Raw genomic sequence first — 12,381 nt, 5'->3', positions numbered from 1 at the left:
TATATTGACCATGGACATTGTCATGTCTGATGGATATACACAATACAAGACATGCAACTCATCAACAACACTTGGTGATTTTGAACAATTTGAAAAGTCCACTAATTAACAAAAGGATCCAAACAAAGAAAATAGGAGATGATCGAATACAGTTGAAAGAGTAGCGTTTTGGAAAAATCATAAAGTAACGAAAGGTAAATGATATAAAATAGAATTTAGTGGTGCATGCTTGCAATAATATCGGAAAAGATTATAAAAAGTCCATTATTAAAAAAAAAAGCGAAGGGCCCTACGTGGGCTCAAGGCCCAAATAAGATCTTCTTCTATACCCGGAAGATTCCTTGTCCCCCCCCCCCTAGGTTTTTCGGTTTTTCCAGTTTCTCAGAGACAAATCATTTCGAAATTTTCCCACACTTTCTCTCCGAACGAAGATCATCAAAGGGGGAAGAAGGATGGAGAATCTCCCGCCGAACAGAGGGATGTGGAATCAAGAGTATACCCCTGTTCGGATTTCTCAAAGCTTCAGAAGCGCCAAGCCGCTCCTTGACCGGAAAAGGCCACTTGAGAATGCAGCTCATTTCTCCAATCCTTTCCCTCAAAGGTCGTCCATTGCCTTCTTCTTTTCAATATTTTATTCGTATTCTTGGTTTACTCTTTAATCTTTTCTTTGTTCAATTGCCATAAATTTCTGATTTCATCGTAGTATAGTGAAGTGACCCCCACCTTGCTCTTCCATTTCCCATGCTTTTTTTAGAATTTGGTAATTTTGCAATTAGTATTTGAAGTTCGGTTACATTTAGCTCTCCCTAAAATTCGCCAGATTTGATGGGATTGCCTGAAATATGTGATAAATTTATCTACTTGGTGTTGCAGAGTGAAGGAATCATCAATGGGTACTGAATCCCTTGCTCACCATGGTAGGAGCTTCAATCGAATTCCTCTTATGGAGATATCAGCGAATAATACACCATACAAACGCCTAAAACTAGGGTTTGAGTCACCTGATGATGGTTGTTATCCTCCTCCTCGTGGGATGACCACCCCTACTCCTAGGTTTGATCTGGATGAGGAGGTTATAAATGCATTTCATACCGAGATTTCTGGGGACGATGGAGTTTCATCAGACCCATTTGTTACTCCCCTGAAACAGCCAGAAAGAGTTACACTAAGCTATGGTTGCTCACCTTCTTCTTCGCTTCTTGATGATGATGACCTCGATGATTCCTTTTTACAAGAGATTGACTTTATCTTTGAACAGTCAGCGAGAAAAGCAGCTTGTCAAACTCCAAGTGCCAGCATAAATCAGATTCCGTTTAAAGATGATAAGAGCAGTGACCTCAGCAAGGCCACCTTAGATTCTAGGGATGTTGAAAAGTTTGTGTCAGACTGTAATGTTAACTTGAAGCTCATTGATGAAGAGGCTGCTGTTGCTGCTGATCCTGCACTGATCAATTCCATGCCTGATGAGTGTTCAAAATATATGCAGTCTTTAAATGATAGACAGCGTGATGCAGCCTGTAGTAATATATCAACTCCTTTGATGGTTATTGCTGGTCCTGGTAGTGGAAAGGTTGGTTTCTTACAGACTTTCTTTTCCTATGAGGCAAGAATTTTTGTGGGTTTTCATGTTATATAGTCAGTGCTGATTATTCCTTTTCCCATGTTAGACTTCCACCATGGTTGGCCGCGTCTTAGTGTTGCTCAATGAGGTACTATCAATTTCTGTACTTGAGATCTTGTATATGAAATCAGATTTGAACTTACCTTTACATTTTAAGATTTGTGTTCTTTCTAACTTGATAGGGTCTAAATCCATCAAATATCCTTGCAATGACTTTCACTACGGCAGCAACATCTGAGATGAGAGAACGCATAGGAAAATCTGCTGGAAAGAAAGCAGCTAAAGACATAACAATCAGTACATTCCATTCATTTTCCTTGCAGCTTTGTCGGATGCATGCAGAAAAGTGAGAATATGATTTGTGAATTTCTTGATATTTTGGTAATTAATCTCAAGTCTAAATGTAGGTAGAAGATATGAAATGATTTTTCCTCATTACTGAACAATGTAACTACCTATGTTGCTAAACTGGAGTTACAGGGACAATAAATGGAAGTAATACTTGAATTTATAGATTCTTGGCGATTTCACTAATTTAAATTTACATGTATTCGTTTGAAGTTGTTAGTTACAAATCACTTGTTGACATCTTTAATGTTATAGATTCATGGGATTCATTTATCTTATACCTTTCCTACTGTCACAGGTTAGAACGTACATCTGAATTCTCAGTGTATGGGCATGGGCAACAAAGAAGAGCGATAATAGAAGCAGTGCGTCTGTACGAGGAGGAAAAGAAGAATGGAAGCAAGGCTTCCGGTGCATGCGAGTCTGGAGAAGGTTTAAATAGTGCAGGAGCAGGAGCAGTATGTCCTGAATACGCCAAGGATCTATCAAAAAAATGGCAGAAATTTGTGACCCAGGTTGCCAATAAATAAAGAAATGATATAATTTGTTTACTTTATGGTCTATTTATAATGCTTTTATCCTGTCCTTTGCAAATAATATGTCTCTTACAATTAGTTGATTTCAACTTGTTTTCTTTTTTTAGGGAAAAGCTTCTGGTAAAACTCCAGAGGAGTGCCGTAAGATGGGCAATGAGATAGGAGTAAGTAATGGTTTCACACATCTCTACTATGAAATTGTTCATGTGATATGATTCTGTACTGGTGCCGATACAGGCTAAAATTCTTGGAAACTACAACGATATCCTAAAAGCTTGTGATGCTCTGGACTATCATGATTTGATCAGTTGTTCGGTCACACTCCTCTCTGACTTTCCTGAAGGTGACGCCACTTGGATAAATTTTATGGATATATGATTTATGACGCTCAAGATTTCCTTGTGTTCACGTGTATTTTCTGCATTTGATTAAAGTATTCAAGGAATGCCAAGATACCTGGAAAGCCATCATAGTTGATGAATTCCAGGACACTAGTACAAGCTTCTACGAATGCTAGGGTCTCATAATCACATAACTATTGTTGGTGATGATGATCAGGTGCGTTGTTTTCAAACAAAGCTTACTTTTTTTCACTTGAATATTCAAAGGAAGTATGACACATCTTTTCTTGCAGTCCATCTTCGGTTTTAACGGGGCCGACAGTTCAGGATTTGATTCGTTTCGCCGAGATTTCCCAAATTACAAAGAGGTTTGTCTTTTCGTGGCTAACTCAAATATTAGACCACATATGATTTATGTCTTAAGGAAGCAAAAGCTCTCACCATTGGATTGCAAATGCATAACATTTATCTTACTGCTTCTGATTCAGGTCAGGCTTATAAAGAACTATCGCTCCTCCCGCCATATTGTGGAAGCCGCATCTTCTATCATAAAAAACAATACGAAGCGGTGCCAATCAAAAAGCATTTCGTCTGAAAATTCTCAGGGATCTAAGGCAAGTTGAACTTTTCCTTATAAGAAATTGCATCATTCAATGGCTACAGTAACAGGCTTAACCTTTTTGTGTTTTATCCAGTATAGATTACTGTCAAAGAATGCCATAATGAGGAAGCACAGTGTGCATATGTCATTGACAAAATAATTGAAATCACCAATGATGACTCGACACCTTGTTGTTCCCACGGAGATATCGCCATTCTTTATAGGAGGCAGGTCAGTACTTCTCTTTTCCTTGATGACATGTTGTCAGAATGTTTAAAACTCTTTAACATATTTACTTATGTTGGTAAACCACGAATGTACTGATATTCAGGTGTCAGGTAAAGTCTTCCAAAATGCATTCCGCCAAAGAAAGATACCATTTAATGTTCATGGTGTTGCTTTCTACAGGAAAAAGGTAGATTGCCTTATATTTATCTCATTTGTTTTAACTGTTGCATGGTGTTGCTTTCTACAGGAAAAAGGTAGAATGCCTTATATTTATCTCATTTGTTTTAACTGTTGCATGATCTCCGTGTATCTCAATTCATGACATTGATGATTCCCGTATCATTTGACAATAAGGTTGTCCGAATCATTTTGGCCATGCTGAAAACAACATTTGCCGAATGCGATGATGCTTCTTATAGGCGAGTGTTCAAGGCATTGCTTCCTTTTGAGAAAGAGGAAAAGAAAAAGGTTTGAACCTCATTTGCTCTTGTTTTATTTGATTTGCATGATTATCTACGATTCACTTTTTCTTTCTCAGCTGTAGCTATCAGTAACTTATTACCACCGTCTGCAGGTTATAGAACATATTGAAAAAATCTCGACTAGTAGGAAATGCAGCTTTATCTCAGCGGCGAGTGATATCTTCAGTGCCAAGATTTCGGGTACCTTCAAAAGGTACTGCTTGATGAAATTCATTAGAAATCAGTATATAATATTGCTTAGTTTTAATTCTGAGTTGAGAATATCTTTTGCTTTTACGTTTACCAACCAAGACATATATACTAGTTTCTCATATAACTGTGTCTGTTTTTATTTTCATGAACCATACTAGAGTGATACATATAGGTCGTTTTTGCCACCCAGATCTAAGTGACATTGTGTGTATATCAGTATATGTATATATATTTATGTGTATCTACAGATTCTAAGAATGCTGCACATTTTATCCCCTAAGACTTGTTATTTTTTATTCATGTTTCTTGCCAAGCTTCTTAGATTCGTTTGAATTAACCACAGGAGCCAGCTTACCCAGGGACGCAAAATTTTGCAAACTCTTGACATGGTAGCAAAGCTGGTTGACAGGGTAAGATGTTAATTGAAGTGATCATGCTTATTTTAACTTAGTACTATAAAATACAAATCCCTTACAAGTTACATCTTAACTATTTGCAGGAACAATCACTTTCAGCTATAATAACATGTGTGGCAAATATGATACCACAGGTAATTGGTTTTTCTGTCTTAAGTGATGACATGCTTATAGCCATTAACCGACACTGTCATCTCGGGAGTCGTATATAGCAAAACATGCAGGCACTTTTATATTTTTGTTTGCGAAGTAAGTCATATATACAGAAGATGGACCTTTATACTTAGACAATCCCGTCTCATTCTTGAAAGTTTGTAGATATCGTGATTGTAGGCTTTAAGGTGTAAGTTTCAATGAAAAATAGTTTCTGAACATGTGATTTTGCTTTGAAGATTTACTGTGTCTTTCCTTACAAATTCTGTGTGCAATATCATAGCCATTTCTTTTCTTGATCACGCTTTACCTTTTCATGTTGTTTCAACTTGTAGAAATACCTTCTTGAGCAACGAGCCATTGTGGATAATGATGGAGGAAAACTGCTTAATGAGGACAACGATCTTAGATCTGTATGTGGCTTTTGCCATTCAAAAACTTTGGGTAATCTTCTTTTCCCGTTATGTATGTTTTAAAAATATTTTGGGGGAATGATTTCAGGTAATCCAGTACTTACTGGATGATGTAGCTGAGTTTCTTTCCACTCATTGCACTACAACTGGAGGAGAAGTGGATGCAGTCAAAGAAAGCAAAGGCTGCAAGCAACTTAATTCATTTATCAACTATATCTCTGAGCGCGAAACTGAAAATTTTCGTTCAAGAAAACATGACAATGAAAATTCTGTCACATTAACCACCATTCATCAGGTTTTTGTCTACCACTCGACCAGTCCACAGTTCGTTACCCATCTGTGTTAGAATTAGCTGCTTCAGGTAGTAATGGAAATATTGACTAATATCTCTTGTATTTCTTTATGAAGTCGAAAGGTTTGGAATGGGACATAGTTTTCATAATCAAGGTATATATCACCCTCTTTGGTTTTCTTTACCGAGTTGTTGGCGGCTATGGAATACTTGTTTATAAAATCAATGAAACAAAATAGGTCCGTGGCCCAGTCTGAATCATAGTTTTGCTAAACAGGCTAATGAAAACGAGATTCCCCTATTACATGAGTCTAACGGCAATTCATCAGAGAGTGGAACATCACTTGAGGTATAGCTTTTCCTTCTCATGAAGTCTTTTATTAACTCTCTACCCACTTCCCACCTCTGCGGACTCTACAAATATATATTTAACCGCACAGTGTTTGCTTAAATTGTAGGAGGAACGTCGCCTTTTGTACGTTGCTATGACTCGTGCTCGCAAGAAACTATTTTTTTTTTATGTGACAGTGGATTCAAACTGGCAGGTCAGTACTACACATAGTTTGTGAATTTGTCCTCTCAAACTTTGTCTCTGACTAATGATGTTCCATCTAGGTGCTCCAACCCTCACGATTTCTTAAAGAGATTCCGGACCATCTTCTTCAGGTTCAGGTCTCAGTCTATTTGTAACTTTATACATAATAATGTGATAGAACTAACAAGAACTCTCAACCATGTTTGCAGGGAGATTTTAGCGTAAATGACTGTAGAAAAGTTCATCAAAATCTTCCAAACAAGACTGACCAGAGCGTCTCCAGTTTTGGATCAGAAGAATTAAAGCATGAGGAAAGTAAACTAACAGACAATGATGTGATGAACATTCCAGCAGATGATGCAACTGAGGAGTCAATAGCAGCATATGCACTCAATGGGAACAACTTCCTTAAGAGGTTACATGTTTAAAACCAACAGAACTATCTAATTTGGTAATCTTTGGTGTGGTTCATCATTCAAAAGGTGTAGAACTTTTATCCTCAACAGGTTTGATGTGGAGGTTAGATCAGTTGTCTCTCACTTATTTCACAGCTGGGCTAAGAAAAAAGCATTCCACGAACCGAAGAGGCTGATTGACAAGGTGAGTATCGCATACTTTGCAAACAGTTTTCTCGATCAACTAACTAATTTAAGCGCCAGTCAATGTTCTTAACTCACCTTTCATGTCAATGTTCTTAACTCACCTTGCAGGTAAAGTTTGTGATTGGTGAACGTTTGGCCATCAAGAAGAACAAACACAAGGTTGGTATACCTCTCTCAGTAAATGTGGTATAATCTGTAGATTTATTCACCATAAACAATTCCGATGCAGTCGTTTCCTTGCTTGGTTACTGTTAAGTTTATTATGAAGCGTAATGGTTAAAGCCTACTAAGCCATACAGAGTGTTGGAATATGCTTTGGTGACTAACTGGATGCTGCACTATTTTGTTAGGATGTCTTACGAGCACTCAAATCATTATTGACTTCTGAGGAAGCGTTCCAATATGCAGAACATGTGAGCATTAATATCTGAAAAACACTTTCACACTCTAGTGATTTGATAAAAATGATAAACTGAGATTGTGGTGCTCATGTTCCTGTGTATTTTGGGGATATCAGGTACTTAGGTGGGAACAACTTCCTGCAGACACAAGGGCTCATATAGTGCGCGAGAAACAGGTAATAGATATCGCTGTTTTGACAAAGCAATAGAAGTTTTAAAACTCATTATATTAAACTTGGGAAAAAAAAACTCTGTTTCAGGAGCATTTCCAAAAACTGAGGATTGAAAACTCAATGGGCACTTCAGAAGCAACGACTAAACAGGTAAAAATCTCATCAAGCTCACATTTTTGGTCAGCCAAAGATTAGAAAATGATACACTTTTGTTTATGTTTTTTGAAACTGCAGATCGCATTTCTGCATAGTCTCGGATGCACAGTGACCCCAACATCACGTCTCCATGCGTCACGCTTGATTGAACAGTACAAATCACTCTGAGATTCAAGATAATCCATACTTTCAAATGTATTAAAAAAAGGTGCCTGGACATGATCTCGATTTCAAATATAAAAGAAAGAACAATGGTAATATGTACAAAGTGAATGTTGTAGAATGAAATTCATGGAAATTGTTTTGGTGGTGTCGTGAAATAATTCATGTATATATGCATCCAAGTGATGTTCCGACCATTAGATTAGCTTCTGAATTGCTCAAAACTCAAAATCAAAAGAAAATGTGAAACTGTTTTCTTCTCAAAATGTATGAGTATTCCCATCAAGTATATGCTAAAACACAAGAACAAGTGACGTTTTATAAAATTTGAATATTGGCTATTATGCTATTATGGTTGGTTTTGTAACACTAATAAAATTTATCACAACATTCATGTAAGCATATGATGTGCATCATCACCACTGATTACATAACAAAGACAATACACAAATGTGATCTACAGATTATTGCATTTCCATGAAACAACTCACTTCTTTTTTATGTGCTAGAGAGACGAGTGACTTAAGTTTCTTAGCCATAGCATCGGATTGGATCCTTGCAACCTTTCTCAGGTGATTGTCGTAAACCCATGCGACCGCCTTTTGCTAGGTATTGCTGGTGGTGCTCTTCCGCTCTGTAAAACTTTGTAGCGGGAAGTAACTCTGTCACAATCTTCTTGTTCAAGATCTTCTCCTGTATCTCAAGAGATTCACGAGCTATCCGCTCTTGCTCCTCTGTGTAGTAGTATATGCCAGATCGATACTGCGTTCCCACATCATTCCCCTGCTCCATCAACACACAAAAATTCAGTAATAGTATGATGTGAAGAACCACAACAAGAAAACTAGATTCATCCTCAACGGCATAATCGGTATAGTAACATGATTGATAAGAGCAGACTTAAGTAGAACCATATTGGAAACGGTCACTTACACACAATCAGCTAAGATTCTTACTTAGCTCTAACCTCAAATTAAATACATAACAACTTAGCCACAGAGAAGTTCTTCTACACATGTGATGAGAATACCAAATCTATAAAAAGATTGAAGTAAGACCACAGAGAGATCGTCTAAACATGTAATGCATCCGGAGCCATAGTTTCAAGTGGAGATGCGATAAAGTCTCGATTTTTCTAAGGGACAAAGCAATCACCTGACGATTCAAGGTGGTTGGATCATGGCGCTTCCAGAAAACATCGAGCAAGCTCTCAAAGCTGCAATCTTTAGGATCGTACTGAACTCTAACAACCTCGTTATGTCCGGTGATGTCACTACAGACATCCCCGTAACTCGGATTGTGAACAAACCCATGGCTATACCCAACCTCGGTCTTGGTCACACCAGGAACCCTCTGGTAAGCTAGCTCCAGACCCCAGAAACAACCAGCGCCGAATTGAGCGAACATCTGACCTGAAGAAGGAACATCGTCGTCGGGTCCTTGGGCGATTGCAGCAGAGGCCGGGTCGACTTGGGCTTGGGGACGAGAGCCGAAACCGAGCCGATTGAAGAGGTTGTTCATCGGGGATTTGTAGACGGAGATGGGTCGTCGAGAGGTTTGGGGGAAAGGGCAAATGGGTTTGGCTCTAGAGAAAGGGAGTGCGGCTTTACAGAGGGAATGGAGAGGTTTGGAGAGAGCAGCGGCGGAGATGAACGGAGGAGAGGCGACGAGGACCTGCATTATCGATGCAGTGTGACGTGGTGCTATTTGGAACTAGTTTTAAAGAAGCCAAAGGATATACAAATTTTCTTCCCTTTTGACATAATAAACTGAGATTAGATAGTCATCCAGCACACAAAATTTTTTGAGTAAACTTCACTATAATTTATTTATTATAAAATAACAATAGAAATTTTATTTGATTTATTCTATATATTCTATAATTTTTTACATTTAATTTACTCGACCTTGTATATGATACATTGTTCATATCCATAAATTATATAAATTTGGTAAAATTCATAAAACAAATAAACACATGTATTGAAAGTGTCATGTTTAGAAATCTCGATTTAACTTTTCGATTTTTATTAGTTATATATATTATATTGAATAAAATCTAACATTTGCAATTTCTTAGATTTTAATAAGATGTCAGCATTGCGTCGATGTAATGCAAAAAAAATATTTAATAAATTAGATATAATATTTTATATTTTTAAAATATAAGCAATATGTTGTATCTTAGTTTTAAAATATTTCTGTTATTATTAACAATTTAGAGATTCAAATATTTAATCTCAGGTTTATAAATAAAATTAAGTTTTATAATTGTTCTAAATTGTTTGTTATTGTTTTCTAAAAATTTTGAATCAAGAAATAGAATTTGTTAAATAATTTCAAAGATATTTTTTAATTGTTCTATAAAACAATATAAGCTTTGCTTATCTTTTTTTTTGGACAAAACTTTGCTTATCTTAGTTATCAAATTAATTAATATGCAATATCCTTTTTTTGTAATACACTACAAGATAGACCCTTAAACTTCTACCAAGATTGCTTAAATAAGTATATGTAGAGATTATATTGTGCGGTTTTTTTATTCAGACTTAGAACTGGGTAAACCAATACCTCTAAACCAGTAACTGAAATGTAAAGACACCTAACCGGTTTAGATCATACCAGTGTACAATACCAAATGAACATAGACACAATATGCAGCAGATACATCACAATAGATTAAATCCTTAAAAAAATTCAAAGCAATAGAAGTTTTAAGTTAACTCACTCCATAAACTTGGTCATGATCACGATTTCTTAATCTTGTATATAAAAGAAGTAATATGTACAAAGTCAATTTTGTAGAATGAAATCCACGGAAATTGTTTTGGTGGTGTCGTGAAATAACTCAATATGCATCCAAATAATGTTCCGACCATTAGATTAGCTTCTAAATTGCTCAAAACTCAAAATCAAAAGATAATTATAGAAACTGTTTTATTGCATTTTTATAGAATTCGCATATTGGCAATACACAAATATTGTGGTCTACAGATTAATGCATTTTCATGAAACAAGTCACTTCTTTTGTATCGCATCGGATTGCATCCTTGCAACCTTTTCCAACTGATGGTCTTGAACACGTGAGACCGCCTTTTGCCAGGTATTGCTGGTGGTACTCTTCCGCTCTGTAAAACTTTGTAGCGGGAAGTAACTCTGTCACAATCTTCTTGTCCAAGATCTTCTCCTGTACCTCAACAGCTTCACGAGCCATCCTCTCTTGCTCGTCTGTGTAGTAGTATATGCCTGATCGATACTGCGTTCCCACATCTTTCCCCTGCTCAATCAACACACAAACATCAGTATGATCTGTATAGTAACATAATAAGAACAGATGGAAATGTGATAAAGTCTCGATTTTTATGAAGGGACAAAGCAAGAACCTGACGATTGAAGGATGTTGGATCATGGCGCTTCCAGAAAATATCGAGCAAGCTCTCAAAGGTGCAATCTTTAGGATCGTACTGAACCCTAACAACCTCGGTATGTCCCGTGGTGTCAGTACAGACATCCTTGTAAGTCGGATTGTGAACGAGCCCATGGCTATACCCAACCTCGGTCTTGGTCACACCAGGAACACTCTGGTAAGCTAGCTCCAGACCCCAGAAACAACCGGCGCCGAATTGAGCGAATAGCTGACCTGGGGAAGGAACATCGTCGTCGGGTCCTTGGGCGATTGCGGCGGAGGAAGGGTCGACTTTGAAGAAGTTGTTCATCGTGGATTTGTAGACAGAGATGGATCGTCGAGAGGTTTGTGGGAAAGGCCAAATGGGTTTGGCTCTCTATATATACAAATTTGTCTTCCGTTTTGACATAACAAACTCAAGTTTATATTTGTCATGTATCTGTTTCATATAGTGTCCATGTTCATTTGGTATTGTACACTGGTATGATATAAATTGGTTAGGTGGCGTTATATTATGATGTATCTGCTGCTTATAGTTGTCTATGTTCATTTGGATCCGGAGTGATAGATCTGTATTTCAATTTGCAATATATTTCCTGAATTAGTCTGAATCGTCACGTTTTTGGCAACAATATCACTCCTGATCCAAATGTACATAGACACTATGTGCAGCAGATACATCGCAATATATTAAATGTTAGCCTACCACACAAACCTTTAACCAGCAGACTACATCCTAATTTTTCTTCACATGCATGTGAAATCCACAAAAATATTAGCCTTCAAAAAAACAAAAAAAATAATAAATCCCAAAATAATGAACTTTGTGAATGTTAAAGTAAAGACGTGTAAGTTTTTTGAATTTGGATTTTAATTTTGTTCTTCTCCATAACAACATGCATCAATAAGGTGGTGATTTAGTAAAACACAAGTTTTAGTCGAGTTTGTTTTGTATTTAAATATATATTTTATAAGATAAATTATATGCAGTAGCCATAAGGTGAATTTTTTATTCAATTTAGGTCAAAGTGAAAAGTATTTTTCATGTGTTAGCCACCTCTATAATTTTGGACAACTAAATTTTTTAATCAAACAAACCAAATGAAGTCTTTAGCTAAGTTAGGATTGTCCCCTTATGACTAAAATGGTGCTAGTTAGTTTTCTGGCCAACTATAGCGTAATAAGGGAATCAAAGAATAAAAAATTATGAAATATTATATAATTTAAGTTTATTATTATTTATCACTCTCTTTTATTTTTACAGTATTTTCTCTTTTCTTTGTTATAACTATTTTTTATCTTCGTACTATTAATTATAATTTA

General features: G+C 36.6%; 2 protein-coding genes and 1 pseudogene across 3 annotated transcripts; 1 reads left to right on the top strand and 2 right to left on the bottom strand.

Annotated features, from left to right (window-relative positions):
* The first annotated feature begins 236 nt into the window (after positions 1 to 236).
* On the top strand, positions 237 to 7,810 carry LOC104717755 (ATP-dependent DNA helicase SRS2-like protein At4g25120; annotated as a pseudogene). Its single transcript, XR_015568485.1, has 29 exons — positions 237 to 601; positions 874 to 1,570; positions 1,668 to 1,709; positions 1,804 to 1,967; positions 2,268 to 2,484; positions 2,613 to 2,669; positions 2,743 to 2,848; positions 2,940 to 3,063; positions 3,140 to 3,214; positions 3,335 to 3,460; positions 3,547 to 3,678; positions 3,779 to 3,862; positions 4,030 to 4,143; positions 4,250 to 4,350; positions 4,693 to 4,759; positions 4,849 to 4,899; positions 5,254 to 5,331; positions 5,420 to 5,626; positions 5,740 to 5,778; positions 5,901 to 5,972; positions 6,082 to 6,168; positions 6,239 to 6,289; positions 6,368 to 6,573; positions 6,665 to 6,758; positions 6,869 to 6,919; positions 7,111 to 7,173; positions 7,278 to 7,337; positions 7,422 to 7,484; positions 7,569 to 7,810. The product of XR_015568485.1 is annotated as an ATP-dependent DNA helicase SRS2-like protein At4g25120 (transcript).
* A 158-nt stretch (positions 7,811 to 7,968) lies between these two features.
* Positions 7,969 to 9,462, bottom strand: LOC104717757 (peptide methionine sulfoxide reductase A4, chloroplastic-like). Its single transcript, XM_010435381.2, has 2 exons — positions 8,808 to 9,462; positions 7,969 to 8,435 (listed from the first exon to the last, which is right to left on the bottom strand). Exons 1-2 carry the CDS (start codon positions 9,330 to 9,332, stop codon positions 8,184 to 8,186), a joined length of 777 nt encoding a protein of 258 aa, XP_010433683.2. The 5' UTR covers positions 9,333 to 9,462; the 3' UTR covers positions 7,969 to 8,183.
* Positions 9,463 to 10,575: 1,113 nt separating this feature from the next.
* LOC104720127 (peptide methionine sulfoxide reductase A4, chloroplastic-like) lies at positions 10,576 to 11,538 on the bottom strand. Its single transcript, XM_019231139.2, has 2 exons — positions 11,036 to 11,538; positions 10,576 to 10,929 (listed from the first exon to the last, which is right to left on the bottom strand). The coding sequence occupies exons 1-2, from the start codon at positions 11,366 to 11,368 to the stop codon at positions 10,648 to 10,650; spliced, it is 615 nt and encodes a 204-aa protein (XP_019086684.1). The 5' UTR covers positions 11,369 to 11,538; the 3' UTR covers positions 10,576 to 10,647.
* Positions 11,539 to 12,381: the final 843 nt, after the last annotated feature.

This window comes from Camelina sativa, chromosome 10 (assembly GCF_030686135.1).
Source record: "Camelina sativa cultivar CO46 ecotype springtype chromosome 10, ASM3068613v1".
Taxonomy (NCBI): domain Eukaryota; kingdom Viridiplantae; phylum Streptophyta; class Magnoliopsida; order Brassicales; family Brassicaceae; genus Camelina; species Camelina sativa.
This window is presented reverse-complemented; position numbering and strand designations above follow the sequence as displayed.

Bases quoted from the DNA above. Each gene is read 5' to 3' on its own strand.
- LOC104717757 (XM_010435381.2), bottom strand. From the start codon at position 9,332: ATGCAGGTCCTCGTCGCCTCTCCTCCGTTCATCTCCGCCGCTGCTCTC. The intron at 8,436-8,807 runs GTGATTGCTTTG...TTGATGGAGCAG, and splicing joins CAACCACCTTGAATCGTCAG to GGGAATGATGTGGGAACGCA.
- LOC104720127 (XM_019231139.2), bottom strand. From the start codon at position 11,368: ATGAACAACTTCTTCAAAGTCGACCCTTCCTCCGCCGCAATCGCCCAA. The intron at 10,930-11,035 runs GTTCTTGCTTTG...TTGATTGAGCAG, and splicing joins CAACATCCTTCAATCGTCAG to GGGAAAGATGTGGGAACGCA.